The sequence below is a fragment of the Cornus florida genome, unplaced genomic scaffold (genome assembly GCF_030987335.1).
Source record: "Cornus florida cultivar Cherokee Brave unplaced genomic scaffold, ASM3098733v1 CherokeeBrave_3.0.0_Hap2_Chr05, whole genome shotgun sequence".
NCBI lineage: Eukaryota > Viridiplantae > Streptophyta > Magnoliopsida > Cornales > Cornaceae > Cornus > Cornus florida.
In genome coordinates, this window is record NW_026775575.1 from 78,458,586 (window position 1) to 78,480,576 (window position 21,991).

Consider the following 21,991-nt stretch of genomic DNA (forward strand, 5'->3'; position numbering starts at 1 on the left):
CATTCTGTATGAATTGAATTTTGTTGCTCCCGCTCTCAAGTTTCATGCACGCTTTTGCTCTCGTTCTCACTCTATGTGACATAAATTTTGCCGCTCTCTCGTGCATTGTGTGACGGACTTAATTCATGCTTAAGCTAGATTGTCCATTCCAGGTTCGATCGTTCTCATCCTCCAGGTTTGATCATTCTCTATTTAGCATATGTCAATTGAACTATATTTTTATTTTAAAGCCAGAAATGAAAACCTTCCACAATTAATTTAAGAAATATAGACTGAGATCATGACATTAGATAAAGCCGAATTGAAACACAAACATAATTTATCTAGTGGATCCCAAATAATTGGTTGGTGTTATTAAAGGCTTTGGTTGTTATTGTTGGTAGCAAAATATGATGAAAGAACAATCAATTAGTAAAATACTATCCTTTACCATAAACAAAACAAACAAATAATCGAACCATCTTCAAATCATATCCATTGTTCGAGCTGAACCAAAATGCCAAAGTGTAATATATGTCCTCTGTAATTCAAATTGAACTTCAAGTAAAATACTATTTATAAGTGCTATTATTCTAATTTATATTATAAAACAGTTTTGCGTATATTAAACATTTTCCTTCTTTCACTTCCTTTCTATTACAACTGTTTGGAACAACTAAAATCGACAGGTCATAAAATCGTAAATATCACCGTGTTACCAGAAGCCTGAGAAAATAAGAATAGTAATATAATAAATGTCAAGACAAATTAATGAGCAGAGTAACACTTTCAAGAGAGCTCCCTCACCTTGAATTCTCCATTTTAACCAATGAATTGAAAGATGTATTAAATGATTCATTTGAATTTTCACAGATAAAAAATAAAATAAAATAAAATAAATTGCCTAAATCTCGTGATTAAATATGGAGAGTTCATAACTCTTCTCATGAGAGTGCTCCAATGAGAAATAGAGTCGGAGTGGTGTTTTATGCAAGGAGATGGTGCTCTTATTCCCTTCAATCAGGGTGCAATGAGGTGTTTTAGCTTTCGATTATAAACAGGAAAGAACAAGAGATCGTTGTAAAGCCATGCACCAAAACCGAGTATGCGTGCTCAACATCAGGATAAATAAGGTCAATTTAACATACCATGTATGGGTGTGTAAGTATGGACATCTTGCAAATGTTGCTGCTGTGGTCACGGGTAAGCTGAAGCCGCACATGTGGGAGGCTCTTCCAACTGTCACCAAGTGCTGGTTTAGTAATACCACCATCTCCACTCACCATGTGATTGGTCACCTTAAAAACAAGTTTCAGTATTTAGTATTAATCTAAGGACAAAGAACAACGTCAGCCAATCAAAGACTACGAATCTATGATTGTTAAAGCCTTGCAACATAAAATTTCATCTGAGAAGCACAACGCTAATTTTTGACATAATTAATGTAGAGTACAGGACGAATCAAAAGGATATGATAACATTGATTTTGCAAGCTAGATTGACCCATCTTCAATCCTAAAGACAACTAGACCACCACTGATACCCACTCGTCATTAGTAATTATAGGATTGGGACTTCAGTGGATACCTGATGAGAGGACAGCAGAAATTACAAGTGCAGGCAAAGATTGGAAGATGAATTTTTATTTATCTATTTGTTTATTAAGTCCATCAACAAAACAGCAAAAAAATAAAAAAGCGAGGGAGGAACCTGAACATGCACCCAGCTTATCAAGGATTAGGGAGTTGGAAAATCAGAGCTTGTTCCCTAAATTTGAAGGCCCCACCGTGTAGAAGCATAAGAAGATAATGATGAGAAAAACAACAGTGACAATTCAAAAATAATCTCGATGAATTTTTAAAGTTATAGAAAGTCACTAACATTTTAAAGATTAGAATATAATTAATGAAAAGATAAGTTTTGTCTAGAAAGTAAATCATCATTCAGCAGCAATTTAATCAATTGGTAAAATGGGGTCCTCAAAAAATTGCATAGTGTTGAGATAAGTACTTGGCATTCAATAGCTTAGCAACGAACTCGAAGTAATAATCAATTGGTAAAATGGGGGCCTCAAAAAATTGCGAAGTGTTAAGATAGGTACTTGCCATTCAATAGCTTAGCAACGAACTCGAAGTAACTTAAGTTTGGCATACATCATATACATTACAATTCTAAACACAGTGTTGATGACCGCGCCACGATAGCTGACTAAGTGGCGCCACCTCTGCAACATAGGCACAACTGGCCAGTGCTGACCTGGCGTGCCCACGGTGGATTAGGTATTCTCGAGCTACCTATCCAATAACGGAACTCACTGGTCGAGGGAGGGGTCGCTACCCTTCCTCTACTGTGGACGCGCCCTGCTCCAGTCGGATGGGCTCCTCCCCCCCTGGCTTACTCGAGGGTGCTCTCTGAAAAAGCAACCTCGACTAACCTGTGTACACGTTTCCCTTCTTGACAAAGAAGACCTCGGGATAGAACTGGGATGGGAACCTGCGAGATCATGAAGGCAAGACCTCGAAAGGGGCCTATCCCCGCTGAAGCACGGGAATTTGAGGACATGTGGATAGGTGGCTGAGATCTAAGGGGTCGCCTTAATCCGAGGCCAGCACGAGAGGGAAAGGATACCCGGTACCTAAGCTCGAGCGATAAAGGATAAGCAATGCATTAATTGCGAAAGACATTTGATAAGACCCGCATTAATTAGGGTGCGCCGTTACCTCCTTTGTCCGGGGGGCAAAGCGCCGCGGCCCATCCATCAATGTCTCATCCGTCAGAGGAAGAGACCATTAAACCTGTGGATAAGAGCGGACTCAGCTAAAGGACCAAAAGATATTGACCGAGGAGGAAAACACTATAAATAGGGGTGTTAATCAGCCTTAAACACACACAACCACCACATTAACACTTATCCTCTGACAAGCTCGAGGTTGCATGGTACCGAGGTCGGCCTTCCCTTTCTTAATCTCCATACTTAGAGAATCCCTTGTGTTGCTTGGATCTCCACTTGAATATTGATCTCGGATCTCTTAGCTTACGTGGAACGATCTCCCCATCCTATTCACGAACTACCATCAACATTTTAGCGACTTCACTGGGGAGGAGCGCTTCGCATATGTCAAGCATACGGGAGATCAGTCCACCTTCTCAAACTAGCCCTGCTTTAGATGAAGGCTATAACGAATCTGTGAGTATACCTGGGTCGTATTTCCCTGGGACCAAGATTATCTATCCTGATGCCCTGGTTGAAGCTCACAATGCTTTATCTCATAGAATGGAGCAGTTAGAGGGCACGCAAAGAGAAGTGGTGACATTGCTGCGGGAGATTGTCGATAAAGGGGTACCTCGACGAGATTTAGGCCCAAGCAGTGTCCCCTCCGACGAGCTTACTGGGGGACACGTGACCCCAGAAAACTTGACACGACATTCGCTCTCATCATCAGCTAAAGTAAGACGAGCCGCTGGCCGATGTAGACGGTCACGAGACCCGCCGCCTCGGGCCCGCCGAACTCTTTTCAGCACTCCCCTCACGGCACCTGCAAGGTTGAGTATGCCAAGTACCAGCCGAAGAGAGGCACGGCGCGGGAATGGGGGATCAGGGGAGCTCGGATGTCAACAAGATCTCGCGCAGCGGTCGCCGTATGTAACTGTGGCGGATCTACAAGCACTGCTACGAAATGAAAAAAACATGCTGATGCAGAAGGCAGCTCCCGAACCACCCTATGTGCAATCCATCGCACTCCTCCCTTATCCCCCGAGGTGTCTGACCCTTAAGTTTAGCAAATTTGATGGGAGGAAAGGGAATCCGCGGGAGCATGTGGTCCGGTTTATTGAAGCTTTGGGGCCCCTTGGAAACGATCACACACTGCGACTTAGAAAGTTCTCAAAAACTCTCACAGATAAAGCCTACAAATGGTATGCGAATTTAGAGTCTAGGTCGCTCACTACCTTGAACCAATTAGCCACGATTTTCCAATCGAAGTTCTTTCAGGCGGAGGAAAGGGTGACTACTCTCTTCTTGACCAAGGAGATTCAGGGACCTGGTGAAGACTTGCTTACGTATGTCCATAGATTTCATGATCGAGCCATGGAATGTTACGAAACCCACAAAGAAGAGGCACTAGCCAAGATATGCATACAAGGCATGCAGGGATCCTACCGAATCCATCTCATTAACTTAAAGTTACCCACTTTCGCCGATTTGATAGAGCCATCTCGGAATCTGGCAAGTAACCTCGCTATCTGTGCGCAGGGTGCTACGCAAGAAGAGTACCGAGGCAGACGTAGACCTCAGGTTTCGGCTGCAGATGAGCCGAACAGCAAAAGGAATGGGAGGCCAACCCGCGCCCCTCGAACAAAGAATCCGGACGAAGCACCTCCTTCATTCCCATGCACCCCGGAAGAAGTGGAAAACATACTTAAGAAGTGGATCCAACATGGAGATATCAGACTGCCTGAGGTTCTTCGTGAGCCTACTGCGGAAGAAATGGCTCACCCCAAATACTGCATGTATCATCGGCATACTCGCCACCCTACCTACGATTGTTGGGCCTTGCGAAATACTTTCCATAGACGGATTGCTAATGGTGAACTCATTCTCCCTCCTAGGGAAGTGAGGGAGGAACTGTTTCCTGCACATGATCGAGGGGCTGCAATGATGGTCTCCGACGTAGCAAATGATGGAGGACGAGTCGAGGAGGATGTTTCCTCCCCCAACAATGACTACCATCAGCATGGGGACAGTGTCGCCCAGGTCGCGCTGGTAAGGGAAGACGATCTCAATGCATTCCGATTGCTGGAAACCGCTCCAGTCAAAAATATCCTTCAGAAGATGGATTTCTCTCCTCTTGGTCAGAAAGAAATTGCTAAGTTCCTGTGGTTGGCGGCGAAGGAAGGTATAAAGGAAGTCGCATCGATCACATCGCTCCCAGTACCTCAGAGATCGACCGGGTCGGCCATAATCTTTACTGAAGAAGACAAATGTGTTCCTACACCGCACAACAGGCCGTTGTATGTTACGGCCTCTCTTAATGGGGTCGAACTCAAGCGGGCGTTTCTTGACAATGGTTCATCCCTCAATATCATGCCATTGGAAATCTTCCGTCACACAGGATTGCCAAGTGAGAAGCTTATCCGGAAGTCGACTGAAATTGCCGGGTTTGGGAGTGATATTCGAAGAACTAAGGGATATGTGACAACCGAGTTGGTTATTGGAAAATTCAAAGGCCCAGTTAAGTTCCATGTCATTGATTCAGACACTTCTTATCACTTACTTATGGGTCGCGGTTGGATGCATAAGTTTGGAATTGTTCCATCTTCGTACCACCAGTGTATGAAAAGGTTCTGGAACGGGAAGCAAGTAACGGTCCGCTGCTCTGATCGACTGTTCACCAACAGGGAATCTCATATGGTGGAGGCTGCATTCTTTAATGAACTAGAGGAGGCGAAGGAACCCCAACCGTTGAAGGCCTACTCTTTGCCGAAGTGGGAGGCCATCGACCGACAAAGAAGTGAAATGATGCCAAGAGCGAATATCAGTCAGAAGGGACCGGCCGTTTGCAAGAGAGTACGTCTGGCCGACGGGAGGATCGCCTACCACTTATGACAGTGTTGGGGGGCACGATCTTGGGCGAGGCCGCGCCCCCGTGTGGAGACATGTCACGCGGAGTCTCCTTGTCATGAGGACGAGGTCAAAATGGAAGCCGAGTCTGTCCGGCTTACCCAGGGAGAGCTGGAAGAGGTCAATCTAGCCACTGACGGTTGTCACCGGGTGATCTATGTAAGCAAGCAGTTGGAACAAAATGAAAAGCTGGCATTAATAGCCCTACTAAAGGAATTTGAAGACGTCTTTGCCGGGACGTACGAAGAGATGCCAGGATTGGACCCTCGGGTAGTGGCTCATCATCTTAATGTGTGACTGGACGCATGCCCAGTCAAGCAAGCGCAAAGGAGTTTCCGGTCGGAACTCGAGTTACAAATAACAGAGGAGGTACAGCGACTTTTGCGAGCAGGCTTTATCAAACCAATTCAGCATCCTACGTGGCTGGCGAATGTGGTCCCAGTAAAGAAGAAGAATGGAAAGATCAGGATTTGTGTTGATTTCAGAGATTTGAACAAGGCATGCCCTAAGGATGATTTCCCGCTGCCCATGATTGATAGCTTGGTAGACTCCACCTCAGGGCACGAAATGTTCTCTTTCATGGATGGATATAGCGGGTACAATCAGATTAGGATGGCGCAGTGTGATGCGAAAAAAATGGCATTTCGTACCCCCATGGGGAATTTCTACTTCACGGTCATGCCCTTTGGCCTAAAGAATGCCAGGGCCACCTATCAGCGAGCCATGACAGCTATTTTCCATGATATGTTGCATAGGCAATTAGAAGATTATGTAGATGATCTGGTGGTAAAATCGGGAGCTCGAGCTGATCATTTGGCTGACTTGAGAAATGTTTTCGAAAGGTGTCGAAAGTACAAGTTGAGAATGAATCCGTTGAAATGCGCCTTTGGTGTCGAAGTCGGCCGATTCCTGAGATTTATGGTTCATCGGCAAGGTGTGGATATTGAGGAAAGTAAGGCTCGGGCCATCATGGAGATGCCCCCGCCGCGGTCTCTCAAATAGCTAAAGAGTTTAGTAGGGAAGGTCTCGTACCTACGACGCTTCATACCGGCGCTTGCCGAGATAACGCATACTTTTGGCACCTTGATGAAAAGAGGCTCTGAGTTTAGGTGGAATGAGGATCATTAACAGGCTTTTGACCAACTTAAGAAGTTGTTAGCATCGACCACTACCATGATGGCTCCCCAGATCGGGGTCCCCCTCAGGCTTTACATCACGTCGACTGAATGCTCTATAGGAGCGCTTCTCGCCCTGGAAAAGGATGGCCGAGAATGCCCTGTGTATTATATAAGCTGAATCATTCAAGGAGCCGAAGCACGCTATTCTCCGATAGAGCGCCATTGTCTATCTCTAGAATTTGCGGCCAAAAAGTTTCGCCATTACTTTTTGGCTCATACCATTCACCTCATCACCAAATGTGACCCCTTGAGGTACCTGCTCTCGCGACCCATTATCTCAGGAAGAGTGGCGCGCTGGCTTCTAATGTTGGCCGAGTTCGATATCCAGTGCCTCGCACCCCTCGCCATCTTAAGTCAGCCCAATTCCCTTCTAGAAACTTCAAGCCAGTGCACGATGACTTGCCCCATGACGAGTTCGGGTCAGTCTGTTGCGCGGATCAAAGCATGATGTGGACCCTGTCGTTTGACGGATCGTCAACCTCCACGGGAGGTGGCGCGGGAAAAGTGTTAACACCCGAGCAAGGGAAAGTCCAAAATCTATCATTTAAACTCACTTTCGGATGCTCCAACAATACGGCAGAATATGAAGCCCTAGTATTGGGCTTATTGGCAGCGCGGGAAGCTAAGATCAAGCGGTTGTGTGTCCAAGGTGACTCAAATTTGGTGGTGAAGCGGTTGGATGGATCCTATGCCATCAAGGAGTCAGCATTAGGGGCGTACAAAACAATCATTCAAAAACTTAGCAGTAATTTTGACAAGCTCTGTATAACTTATGCACCTCGGACAGCCAATCGACACCCGAATGCCCTGGCAACCTTGGGATCTAAAGCTGAAATTACAGGAGAATCGGTGGATATTCGAATCCAAAAAAAAAGAGGGATCCTGCTTACATAATGAAGAATTTGTTGAACGAAGGAGTGAGGAGGACTGGCGAAGCCCGTATGAAGCCTAATTGAAAGGCAATGCAGGAGAAATTCCCTTGCAAGTACTCAAAAACTATACTTTGTACCTCGGAGTGTTCTATTTTAGAGCACCCGGTGGAACCTTGGCGAGATGAATCGGGAAACGGGAGGCCAGCCAAGTGTTAAACGAGGTTCATAAGCACACGTGTGGCGACAACTCATTGAGCCTGTATCAAAAAATACAAAGGCAGGGATACTACTGGTTAACAATGGCAAAAGATGCAGTGGTTCTTCAAAAAGCATGTCCAGAGTGCCAAAACCAACTCGAGGAAGCCCAATGTGTGGCTAATATTGAAGAGGACTGGAGGCAGAAGTATATGGAGTATCTTGAAAAGCGGTCGCTCCCGCAGGATCTTGAGGAGGCCGCGCTGCTTAGGAAGGATGCTGGGCGATTCTTTATCTGTAATGGCGAGCTAATGAGGCGAGGCTTTGATGGTAATGCTAGGCGGTGTGTCAGTCTGACCGAAGCTCGTGAGGTTTTGAAGCAAACACACGAGGACGAGCACCAGGGATGGAAAAAATTGTACAATCGCATCATACAGTTGGGTTATTACTAGCCTACAATGCAAACTGATAGTAAAGATTATGCCCGAAAATGCCGGGAATGCCAAGTTCACAACCATGTTATCCACGCACCAGCTGTGGAGGTACATCCCACGGAGGCTCCTTGGCCATTCCACACTTGGGCCATGGATCTGATAGGTCCAATCTCGCCCAAGTCCAAAAAGATGAAGTGGATACTGGTGGCAACAGAGGTTTACACTAAATGGGTCGAGGCGACTGCCTTGTCAACAGCAACTGGCCATTTGTGGCAAACTTATCAAAGAGAATATTATATGCCGTTTTGGCATACCTCGGGTCATTGTATCGGATAATGGAACCCCCTTTGTCAATAGCAGAGTCCGTGCGCTCCTTCGAAGATATCAGGTGGCCCATTGAAAATCAACACCTTATTATCCAAAGGGGAACGGACAAGCCGAAGCCACTAATAAGATGTTGATTCGAATTTTGAGCAGAACGTTGAAGGAGCAGCACAACAAGTGGGCTGAGCAGTTACCGCTCGCCCTTTGGGCTTACCGTACCACCACAAGGGGCTCTACAGGCACTACACCCTTTTCCTTGGTGTATGGGACAGAAGCAGTGCTCCCAATTGAGATAGCAATCCCATCTGGAAGTCTAGCCGAGCAAAGCCAACTGCAGTTCGATCAACGGATTGGCGAGCTCGAGGGACTTCAGGAGCGGAGGAGGCAGGCAAAGGATAAGATAGTGGTGTATCAGAGAAGGGTGGCTCGGGCCTACAACGCCACTGTTCAACCTCGAGCATTTCAAGAAGGTGATTTGGTCCTGAAGGCCGCAATGCATGTAATGCGAAACCTGGCCGCCCCAAAATTCACTCCAAAATGGGAAGGACCCTTCGAAATCAAGGCTGCTAGCCCCAGCGGATACTATGACATAGGGAAAGTGGGAAGCAACAAGATACTGGGTACATTTAATGCCGAGTGGTTGAAAAAATTTTATTCTTAACCTGTAAGCCTTACTCGAGGCCCTATGACTGTATTAAAAGTTCTGAATTTCAAGCTACTATATTAAAGGCCCGAGGGACCCTGTGCTTCCCTATCAATGTCTAATGACTGAGTAATTCCCTTTGAACCAAATTCCTGGATTGACCTCATCTCTGGTAAAGATCATAAAGGCATGTGTAATGAAACTCTGAATGGGTGTTGGTATGCGCCTCTAACCTCTTACCCCTGGAAGAGGTCTTTCATAATCGCCATATCATATATATATATATATATATATATATATATATATATATATATATATTTTGGCGTCTGTAATAACTACTATACACAAAAATGAACAACACAAAAATGGATAACACTTTAAAAAAGAGAGAACTATTTCATTAATTAAAAAAAAAAAACCGTTTACAAATAACTGATCCATTCCTTATACATAAACTGTTCTCAGCAATACATCATTAAGGTAGATCGCCTAGGACTAGAAGGGCAGGGCCGAGTTGTGCCGACCTGCGCTCGATCTCGTTCTTCAAAAAGGTGATATGCTGTTCCCTCAGATTCACTTGTTGTTGCAGTTCGACCAAACGTATCCTCTCATTTTCAAGGATACCTTCTTCTTCAAGGACCTGATCACGAAGATCCTTAATTTCCTCCACCATTTTCTCACGCTCCCCAAAGGCCTTGATTCGTGCAAAGATTTCCTCGGCCCAAGTCACGTCAATTTGTGCTCTTTTCAGATTTACAAGAAGGTGATCTAGGGATTCGAGCTCCTTTCTGCCTAAAGAACGATCCCTGGCTCCTCGGAGACTTACCACGAGCTCGCACGTGGTTTTGTATACAAACTCCAGGAATAAAGGCAGCATCCCTTCGAGATTTCCAAAAGTTTGCGGATACTTGGCCTTTATCTCTTCTAGGATCTCTACCTCTTCCCTCGAGACAACAGTACCACCCCACGAAATGCGTGAAGTAACGCGATCTCCTTGATCTAGCCTGTTAGGACTTTGTTCGGTGTCTTCTCTCTCCTCGTCACCTTCAAGGGAACGGTGTCTCTCACTGGCCGCATGCGCATCCCGCCCTGGTTCGGACAAAGCCATGGCCTCGACTTGATTAACACTTGGATCATTTTGCTCCGGACCATGTGAGCCCGAGGCCTCATCTTTGGAAGAGTCGTTGAAGGTCGAGCTCCCCGTCTCATTTAAGCTATCCTCTTCAGGGGGAGGGAGGGATTGGATGGCTGACTCAACCATCTCCCGCAACTCGGCAATAGGCTCTCGCGGTAGTACGTGGACGATCTCAACATGCGAGCTAGTGCCGCTGTCCTCACCTCGTTGACCGGAATGATGACCCTCAAAACCATTAGCTGCCTCGGCTGCATCAGAGGCGGTCGCTTCGACGTCTGTAACATCATGAAGACAAAGGTGTCTTTTAGAAAAAATAATAATAATAATAATAAATAATAAAATAAAAAAAAATTTGTACCTGCGTTTGAAGGCGAGTGAGTTGGGCTTCTCTCAAAGTTAAAGGTCCCTATGGCAAGGTCCACCTCGGTATTGACTTCTCCCGTCTCCTCGTTAAGACGGCCTAAGCCTCGAGCCAAGGGGATCAGCTCTTTCCCCATCCCGCGACGGGAAGGTATAGGAGGATTTAGGTCCGATGCCAGAATCTCTCTTGCTGCTCGATCGGGGTCTTCAAGGACGCTTGCAAGAGTGTGAAGTGGATCGGGAGGAACTGCCAAGCCAGTATGAGTTGTTGAAACATGAACTGTGGCACCTGCAGTAGAGGTCTTCTTAAGTAGCACAGAGTGGGATCTTGTGCTCGAAGCCACCCCCGCTCGAGTAGATGGAAGAGAAACATCCGCGGGAGCAATAGAACTGTGAACGAGGGGGGGATCCTTTGAGGTGTTTAGGAAACAAACGAGGAACAGTTTAAGTATTGAGAAATTATGGAAATTGCGAAGACAGTAACTTGCACTAACCTTAGGTTTCTTGGAAGAAGTGGCCGCGGGGACAAAAGTACTAACGTCCCGATCGACTTTGCGCTTATCTCGACGAGTCTTTGTAGCTCGGAGAGCTATCACGGCCGCTGCGGCACTAGATGAAACTAAGGGAAGCAAACCCGAGGTACTGCAAATCTTCCCGCGAGCCGCTATCGACATGTTCTTGAAGGGACGAAATGAGGCGTCACTTTTCAACAAAGAACGAGCAGGGACAAGAACTGGAGTGCTAACCACAAATTGCTTAAAAGAATTGATCACTTCCTTCCAGTATGCTCTCGTTTGCGCCCCCCATCGTCCCACTCGCGAGGTCAAGGGAACATAAAGAATCTGGCGATCTCTCAAGAGCTCGGCCTCCTCAGAATCAATGAAGCGTAGAAATCCCAAGGCATAGGTACTATGGTCTTGGCGCGCACCATATCCATAGTCTCGAGCAAGCCCTTGATCCAATCCAAACTGTCGAACCACCCTATGGGGATTGTAAACTTTACCCACACCCGAGTTAGGAGGAAGGAGGGCAGGAAGGTAACCCGCAGTGTACAGAGCAATCATTGTCAAGGCTGGGGTACGTCTCAGAGACTTGCCTGAGATAACCATGCCATCCTTTGAGGCACAGCACTCTACCCGCGGCCCTTGAGTATAAGGACGAGCTAGAAAGCAACTCTCCCTGTCAATATACTCCGCCAATTTCTTTTTTGTGGAATGTTTGTGCCATTGAAAAGATCGCTTCAAACCTTTGTCCCGAGGAAGCGCTGTCGGGCGAGGGCCATAACAGGGAAAATGCTCATATAAGAACATTTGAAGGAAGATTGTATTGACAGGAGAAACCACGCTCATATGCCCAACGGAGCGTTCCATCCGGGCATGCGCCAAGTCGAGCTCATGATAGAACGTACCAAGAAATAGCGCGGCTAAAGGAAAGCTGTTGCCGCAGGATAACCTAACAGCCAAAGGAATAAGATCCGGACACGGTCCATCATCAGGAGGACCTGGAAAAATGAACCTCGATAGCCAAGATAGAAGAAATGCAGCGAGGTGAGCTGAGTCTTTGCATTTAGGACCATTGAAGGAGGCCTCTCCTTCTTGGTCCTGAGGAGGAAAGTCCCGATAATAGTAACGGAGGAGCGACACGAAAATGCATTTCTTTCCAGTCTCTGAAAACTCCTCGCGAAGACCGTCATCCTGATAGCGCGAAGCGATCTTCCCGGCCGCGGTGACACCGCTGCGAAGCTTAGCAACGAGTTTGACCTCGTCTTCAAATGCACCCAGGAGCCAGGGTTGTGCTCGCCAAACACATTCAAACACATAAGTTGTACTACATCCTCTATCGTGGGGGTAAACTCGCCCCATGAGGTAACAAAAGTATGAGTATCGCGACTCCACCGAGATATGAGAAGGGCGAGATCATGCACGTCTCGGGGGATGGTTAGCTCGCGGGTGTTCCGGACCGCGTCTGCAATCCTTGAAGCCTTCAAAGTCTCAAGAAACTCGGCATCAGATAATATGGCATCCGTCCATAGATCCCAGCCTCGGCCGTGACCGGTCGACTTGTAAAAGCGAGACTAGAATGGGGAAAGTCACCGCGTTCGACTCTGAATCGCAGTACCGAACTAGGAAGGATGGGTATTCCTGCCTGTGCATAAGGCTCGCCCTCAAATAGGAATGTGCCCGCTGGGGTCTCATCCACCTCGCTAAGCTCATCGCTGATCGCCCAAAAGGTATCGTTCGGGCCAAAATAGGGAGCAACTCGCCATTCAGCCAAGGGAAGGACGTTAGGGACATCGTCGCGCAAGGCCATCACTGTTATCCTACCTCGAGTAAAAGTGGGGGAGGGTGAGATTTCTAAGAAGTCAAATTTAATTTGCACGATCTCACAAGAAAAAAACAAGTGTGGGCTTAAATAGTAGGGGTCAACACCCCAAGCGTCGTGCCTCTGACAAACGAAAAGACAGAGGCTCGGCATTCGAAGCGTTGCAACTCGGCGCACTTGTAAAAAAGCGAGACGTGGCCTAGGAAGCCAAAGCGACATGACTCCTCAAGGTAATGTGACTCCTCGAGACTGAAAAGATGCGACTCTTTAGTACCAGCAATAATGACGGCAAACCTGAACCAAGTTAATAATTTGCTCGAGCTCCCCCTTGGCGACCTCGAGCAGGGGGGCAAAATGTTGATGACCGCGCCACAATAGCTGACTAAGTGGCACCACCTCTGCAACATAGGCACAACTGGCCAGTGCTGACCTGGCGTGCCCACGGTGGATTAGGTATTCTCGAGCTACCTATCCAATAACGGAACTCACTGGTCGAGGGAGGGGTCGCTACCCTTCCTCTACTGTGGACGCGCCCCGCTCCAGTTGGATGGGCTCCTCCCCCCCTGGCTCGCTCGAGGGTGCTCTCTGAAAGAGCAACCTCGACTAACCTGTGTACACGTTTCCCTTCTTGGCAAAGAAAACCTCGGGATAGAACTGGGATGGGAACCTGCGAGGTCATGAAGGCAAGACCTCGAAAGGGGCCTATCCCCACTGAAGCACAAGAATCTGAGGACATGTGGATAGGTGGCTGAGATCTAAGGGGTCGCCTTAGTCCGAGGCCAGCACGAGGGGGAAAGGATACCCGGTACCTAAGCTCGAGCGATAAAGGATAACCAATACATTAATTGCGAAAGACATTTGATAAGACCCGCATTAATTAGGGTGCGCCGTTACCTCCTTTGTCCGGGGGGCAAAGCGCCGCGGCCCATCCATCAATATCTCATCCGTCAGAGGAAGAGACCATTAAACCTGTGGATAAGAGCGGGCTCAGCTAAAGGACCAAAAGACATTGACCGAGGAGGAAAACACTATAAATAGGGGTGTTAATCAGCCTTAAACACACACAACCACCACATTAACACTTATCCTCTAACAAGCTCGAGGTTGAATGGTACCAAGGTCGGCCTTCCCTTTCTTAATCTCCATACCTAGAAAATCTCTTGTGTTGCTTGGATCTCCACTTGGATACTGATCTCGGATCTCTTGGCTTACGTGAAACGATCTCCTCATCCTATTCACGAACTACCATCAACACACAGTAATCAGTAATAATACATGTTTAAAAAAAAAAAAACTTTACAAGTCAACACAAAACCCTTTGACGGGGCCACATAACTAAGAAAAAATACCATCAACTTTTAGCTGCTGAATTGGATCCTATGACAAGTACTGGGAACTTGCCAATTGAATAAAGGTGTTATTGGAAAAGAATACAAAAGAATAGAAGGAGTGCACCAGAATGGGGAAGACATATCTATCATGCAAATATACACGATAGTAATTTAAAGTGAACAACTTACCAATACACAGAGGTTATGCTCATGTGCTAACTTCTTTAGCAAATATCCAGCAGAAATCATCAAAGCATGTCCTGTTGGTACCATCAAGCATGCTGAAAAATTCTTGCACAAATACATGTATAAATAAATAAATAAATAAATATATATATATATATACATAAGTGTTTGTACAGATATCAATTGTACAAGAACAGTCCATCAGTAATTAACCTAGATGTGGTTATAATCACCATGGAAAGCAATCAAGGGAACCATAAAGATAGATCCAACAGGCTAGCCACCTGGTAGCTAGGTGTTTTATACGGTGAGGGACAATGTTACCTGAAACTTTTTTTTTTTTTTTTTTTTTTTTCTTTTTTTCTTTTTGTAAGGTAGAAAAAATTTCAGGAATGTCATATAGCAGCCTAACCCTTGTAATTTCCAGGATAGATAGTGATGAATAAGTTCAAATTCAAAATAAAGGGCTAATGCAGCACAATGCACATAAGGCTCCGTCATTGAGGAGTCTGCGGAGGATCAGATGTACGCAACCTTGCTTCCACATATGGAGAGTCTATTTCCCATTTCAATCCCATGACCTCCAAGTCAAAATGGAACAACCTTACTGTTGCGTCGAATCCGCCCTCATGTTCAAAGACAAAATACTTTTTATATTTATTTTTAATTGTTTTTGGGAAGTAAGTTACAAACACTCCCATTTGTCCCATTGGGGAATCTCAACATTCCAATTAGAAGGAGAAGGAGATACCACTTGGGCCAAAATCCTTGGTGGAAGTAATTTCTCTATGTTGTTGGATCCTACATTCACAACGTAAGAAAGAGAAAAGACCTTTCATTTGGCATGCGCATTCAGAAATTCAAATTGCTTATCAGCTAAACGTCAGGAGAACAATTAAGAGAAGAAAGGAAGATAATGGATATGAAAGGAACAACCTTAGACTAAGAACTTGCATAAGTCCTTACAGGAATTAATTAAAGCCCTTTTTTTTAATAATTCAAATTCAGGAATTTTGTGGATGGGTTATAAAAAAAATAATCAGTAATTTTGGAAATACAGCAACTTCTTACAGATTCATTTAAAAAGTTGTGTGCATGCAATTGTAAATTACAGGATTAATTCTACTAGTAAGCAGATCACTAACCCAGCAAGCTAATGCAGTGTGTTATAAAAGCTATGCCTGTCAATAGAGTAGTTGATTTTGGATTAGGTCCTGGGATTTCGGGTTGAACTACATAAGTGTTAACCTCTAAAGTATTTGCATGAAGTGCCCATCAAGCATCAAACCCAGATTCTTACAAGACCCATCCTTTACCGTCTATCACTATAATTATATTGTGATAAAATTCTTGAAATTAATGAAATATTGCAATAGTTTCCAATTTATTTCTTGAGCATGTAAAATTCATAATACATAGACTTAGTACTGCAAAACATTTTAAGAATATGACAACTCTTTCTTTCTTTTTTATTTTTTATTTTTATTTATTTTTGGTGGGTGGCTGGGGTGTGGAAAAAATTAAGACAGTAAGGAACTAATTTCCTCAGTAACATAACTCTACAGACTTCATACCCTTTTTTACAAGCTGAAAAGTTCCATCATTTTAGAGTTATGAGTCTATGACCATGGTTCTAAATCATGGTTGCGGTGTAATGGGCGCGTGGTATAAACGGGCATTATGTAACAGTATTGGAAACAGCTGTTGTGAAATTTTCTCAACCTTGCTCACCATGAGATATGCTAACTCAACCAAGTCCATTATGACTCGACCGATACAACAATACTCGACTGATATGCGGAACCATGGTCATGACTTGAGTCAAGAAACTTTGAAGAACTTGAGGAGAAAATGTAAAACCTCATCCTATGTATCTAGTAAAGTATGATTTACATGCAAGAGTATGTACCTTTTGAACCCTGGCCACCAAGTATTGGGGTAATTAGTGAAGATATAGAATCAATGACAAGTAACTGCACCCAACAATCTCTCTGCATCTGAACCATTTCTCAAATATATAAGAACATGGAATTACAAAATTCCACAGGAAAAGAAAACAAAAATATATGAAAGCATGCTTCATTTAAGTGAAAACCTGAGACCTCAAACCGGACTCCAGCTGAAGTAACACATCTATGAGCGTAAAAAAGTCGAACACAGATTGACATGATATTCTACTCATTAATTTTTGCAGAATTTTGTAGTTCCCCTGCAAGAAAGATCCCTGAGAAAAAAATTAGAGCCGGAAGAGGAATCTCAAGAAAAAGGGTGGGGACATGCACGTGGATCTTAAGAGAAGACAATCACCAGAAATGTCACGCACACACAAGCTCTCCCAACCCACACAAACACAAACTTATTCTTCTGTGCTAGCAGATGTGTCTATCATGTTTAAAAGTATTCAACAAGAGTTAAATGCCCTAAACCATAAAGTCACTGGAATTTTTACATACTATATACTATGAATTATAATGGGAACAAATCTTCTTGGAAAATTACAATGGAGTAAGCATCAACAACATGCCTAAAAAGGAAGTCCAAGAGACTTGTTTCCTGAATTCATTTCCAGACCCAAAGATGAGCATCTGAGCAAACAAAAAGAAAGAAAGAACTATAACAGCGAGACAAGATACCTGACCTCTTTATCAGCATGATCTGAGATCTGGCTGATGTAATGTGCAATGCATTTAGGAGAGAAGGAATTTCCTGTGTCTAAGAACACAACACCACCCATTTGATTCTTTGCAACATTTGAGGCTGCTTGTAGGCAAACCTGGACAATTACAAGATTTTAGATCAATACCATAACTCTGGTAAATCTGGTGATCAAATTGTGGGCCGAGAATAGTATAATAATTTAGTGATTTAGAGGCCATAAAACAGTTAGAAACATAATTCAGAAGCATCTGAAATTTCAACTAACTTGTATCATTTTAATGACTGTAATTATAAGTGAATGGAGTTCTTCCTTGTGTTTTCCCAGATGATGATGGCCCAACTATTTCTATTAGATGTCCCTCACATAATCCACCTTGAAGTAACATGTCAATCCTGGTTCACAAAATGATAATTAAGTACTTAGGTGTCTTAATAGCATCATAATCTTAGTGTGGTAAAAAAAACAAATAGTGAATATTCAGGCTCAAGATACTTTTCACATCCAGTGGATAAAACATGCTTATTCTGTTGAGCATCTTCCAACAGCTCCATACCATTCAGCCAAGGTTGATGCTGACCATCAATGATAGAGAGGACCTGGGTAATCCCCTACTTTCTCAAAACAATAAAATAAAAAATAAAAAAATCATATATAGTACTGCCATAAAATACTGGTGTATAAGAAAAATAATACTTTGAATAGCGTACCTGCTTTAATCTTTCTGAATTAGAGTGTTGTTCTGCCAAAGCAACTAAGACATAGATGTCACGACTAAGAAGCACGGACACGGATACGACACGACACGACACGGACACAGCGACACGGCAAATCCAAAAAAATTAGGACACGGACACGGCGAATAGTGTGTGTGTGTATATATATATATATATATATCAGCATTAATAATTTAAAAAAAAAAACACTGATATGTTTCGGTTGGAATATATATATATATATCACTGATATGTTAGTATATATATATATCAGCATCTTTAGGACACGGACACGGCGAATTGTGGCATCTTTAGGTTAGTATATATATATATCACCATCTTTAGGGTAGTACAAAACAAAAAATAGAACATATCAGCATTAAAAATTTAAAAATAAAAAATAAAAAAAAATAACATATCAGCATTAAAAATTTAAAAAAAAAAAAAAAAAATCCAGAAAAGTGTGTCCGAGCCGTGTCTGAGCCGTGTCCGAGCTATCTGAGCCGTGTCTGAGCCGTGTCCAAGCCGTGTCCGAGCCGTGTCCAAGCCATGTCCGAGCCGTGTCCAAGCCGTGTCCGAAAATAAAAAAAATAAAAAAATTCCAGACACGTTTTTTGGCGTGTCCGACACGTGTCGGGGCGTGTCCGACGCGTGTCCGTGTCCGACACGTGTCGGACACGGATTCTTCGCCCATTTTGGAGTGTCCGTGCTTCTTAGTGTCACGAACAAGGAAATCTTCAACTGCACAATAATACATGAGGATAAATTAAAAATAACAAAAATTTAGTCAGGCATGCAAGTATTTGTAAGTAAAATCTTCCTCAGACACATACACACACAAAAAAAAATGGACCTCAGACTTCAGGTTGAAGCTAAGTACTAATGAAAAATGGAAAGTGGCAATAAAATCTGATGTCCAGCCACAAATTCCCAGTTTCCATCTCCACCATTATGAGATGCTAAACAAAATAATTTCAATAAGTAAATAACTAAACTAACATACCAAACTTGAAAATAAATGCACATTTTTGGACATTAATTTCAGTGTACAACAAGATGACCGATAACTTCTGTCCTGAACTTGATTTCTTTCAAATGAAGGATGCCCCAGCACTTATATTACGATTTTAGGCTGAAGCATAATTTTTTTAAAAATTTTTTTTTGCTTCACACCATAATGCTGCTGTTATGTAATATCATCATAAAACCCCATCACCTTTACAGGCGTATCAACTGTTTTGGGATGTTATGGTCAGAATTTCAACTGTAATTTTTTCCCATGAATCATGATAACTAGTGAAGAGTTTAATAATAGATTTTTATTGTAACATCACTCAGAAACCAACTAGTGGAGTTTTACTGACACTTGATTTAGAATTCAATACAAGAAGAGAAAAAACAAAATCAAGAACATTGAAATTTATAGCACACCGAGATTGCTATATGCATATTAGTTAGTCTTAAGGATTTGCTAAAAAAAAGAATATATTCACTTCTTCAATAACCCACTAATGTTAAGCATTGATCAATACCCCTTATACCATTACAATACAACCGCTACTAACCAATACTGCATTAAAAAACCAAGGGATGGAATGTTGATATAATAGTCAATAATTTGAGTAAATAGGCCTATTGAAATTAACAACTTTAAAGTGGCTGTGTTCAGTAGAGGGAACAATCTAATGAAATGTTTACTGCACATCAACCCTATACTATTTATTCAGTTATACAAAGAAGATTATTTTATACAACACTTCAGGTATAATGGAAAACAAACCTTGAATTTCTCAAACTTATAACTTTGAGAGATAAACAAATAAGTCAATTTTTGTGGTAGTAGATTCTTGTTATGACACATTTGGGTTTTACTTTCTAAACACAATTTCTGCTGCCTTTTTTTTTTTTTCTTTTTTCTTTTTCTTTATGATAATCAATAATGTATAGTGAAACACGTTATGAGATGATTCCTAGTTCTTAGGCACATTAAAAACCATTTTCCCTCTAGTTTCTCAATCCGACTACCACCATCTACCATATAACTTTAAACAAAATTGAATTATCCGCAATGCAACTTATCTCTGTAACCTTGTTCGAGGCGAATCAAGTCTTTCATATAGAACACAATCATTAATTAAAAACATTATCTATAAGAAACACAACGTTTCAATGTTGAATGCCAAGAAATTCACTAACCCATTACTTTTTAAACTAGGTACCAAAATCCCCACCCAAAAGGCACCACATGAAACCTATAAGGCGTCGTCAATACAATCATTCTTGCACCATAGCCTAATCTGTTTCACAATCATCTTATATGGTACAACTCAAATTCTTTAATTCTTAACATTGATGTTGTTTTGTCTTCCAAACAATTAAAAGCTGAATTCAGCTAGCCAAATTGTTGTTCCATATTTCTAGGTTATTTGTTCTATAGAGTCCCAACCAATGAAAGAATATATAAGTTATCAAATATGCATTCTTTTCTTTTTTTACACTAACTCCACAACCAAACAGAGAATTCAAAGAAAAACAACCCAATTCAGACAAAAAGGAAAGCAGAAAATAAAACCAGCAAATTGATGCAAAACGCACATTCATTTGTCATATGATGAAGATAATTCTAACAAGCAATCCTGATTAAGGTCCTCTTATTGAACTAAGTACTCTCAAAGTGTTATTCAAGAAACAATCATTTTCTCGAGAAAAATGAGGACGGAAAGGAAATGCAGAGAAAGTAGACCTGAGAAGATGGCGTGAGAGGCACAGAATTGCTGGAAATTGGAGTCTATTATTGGGTACTCGTGCTCCAGAGATTTTAATGGTGCCATCTCTCTCGCTTTTCTCTCTCTAAACTATACACACACTCCTATACACACGCATGTCTACACACACACTTCGATTTCACTGGCAAATTTGAGAATTGTGGCGGGTTGTGCGAAATTGAGGTTAGAAGGGCATAGGGTAATTATCCTCTACGGTGAGGACCCAATTAAAACTGGTCTACAGAGCTCTAATTTTGACATGTCAGCATCCATGGATGGATGTGAGTAGGCCAGTAAATGGATGGATTTCATCAGGCCAATTCGATCCGAATCCAATAAGAAATATAGGATAGATTTGATAGTCCGACGAATTATTTACTATTAAATTCTCGTGTACGGTTTTGTTAATATTTTAATATCTCGAAAAAATATAATTTTTTTGTTAAAAAAATTTGGAAAAAAACAATCATTTGGAAAAGAGAGATAGAGAGAGACTAGAGAAGAAAATAAATATAAAAAAATAGAAGAAAAATGGGTATTTGACTTTTTATTAAATAAAAAAAACACCACGGAGAGACAAAATTGAGAGAAAAAAAGAAGAAGAATTAAGAAATGATAAAAATAAATAAATAAATATATATATATATGTAAATATTATGTATTATAGCATTATATAATATATTTGTACTACATTATATTATATGGAATCGGATTGTTATCGAATATTCATATTCGGTTTGTTTAGCTAATGAATTATCGAATTTGAATTGTTATCAGATTATCCAATTGAATGTTCCAATCTATATATTTATTGGCTCGAATTTGAGTCAGAGGATCAAAATTCGATCTATTAACAGATTTAGATGTGAGGATATTAAAGGTATTTATAAAACCAATCAATATAACTGACTATTCACATAGGCGCCAGTTGTATCAAATAAAATGCATTTTTTTTCTATAAGAAAAAATATGACATTGATTTAAACAAGTGTAATTTTATTGAGTCGAATGGACTGGGTCAAGACTCACCTAGCATAACATGTTGAACTCATCATTTATATTTACGAAAATAACTGAAACAATATTTATATTTACGAAAGTCCATCCCAAACACCATGGTAGAAGAAAGAAGCTAACAGAACAGATACCAAAACTAGGAAATCCTATAAAATGCTAGCTTTATTTCCACTAAAATTTCTAATTAATAAAATGATAGAATTATTCTTTAAGTTAAGATGTGTAGTACATTTTTTAAGTCACTCAAAAAATTACTTT

General features: G+C 42.3%; 1 protein-coding gene across 1 annotated transcript; it reads right to left on the bottom strand.

Moving 5' to 3' along the window:
* Positions 1–339: 339 nt before the first annotated feature.
* On the bottom strand, positions 340–20,848 carry LOC132306997 (DNA repair protein RAD51 homolog 4-like). The gene is made up of 11 exons (XM_059804633.1): positions 20,695–20,848; positions 18,677–18,692; positions 17,946–18,009; positions 17,731–17,846; positions 17,553–17,630; positions 17,218–17,356; positions 16,675–16,788; positions 16,489–16,576; positions 14,583–14,653; positions 1,128–1,277; positions 340–705 (listed from the first exon to the last, which is right to left on the bottom strand). The coding sequence occupies exons 1-11, from the start codon at positions 20,780–20,782 to the stop codon at positions 670–672; spliced, it is 960 nt and encodes a 319-aa protein (XP_059660616.1). The 5' UTR covers positions 20,783–20,848; the 3' UTR covers positions 340–669.
* Positions 20,849–21,991: the final 1,143 nt, after the last annotated feature.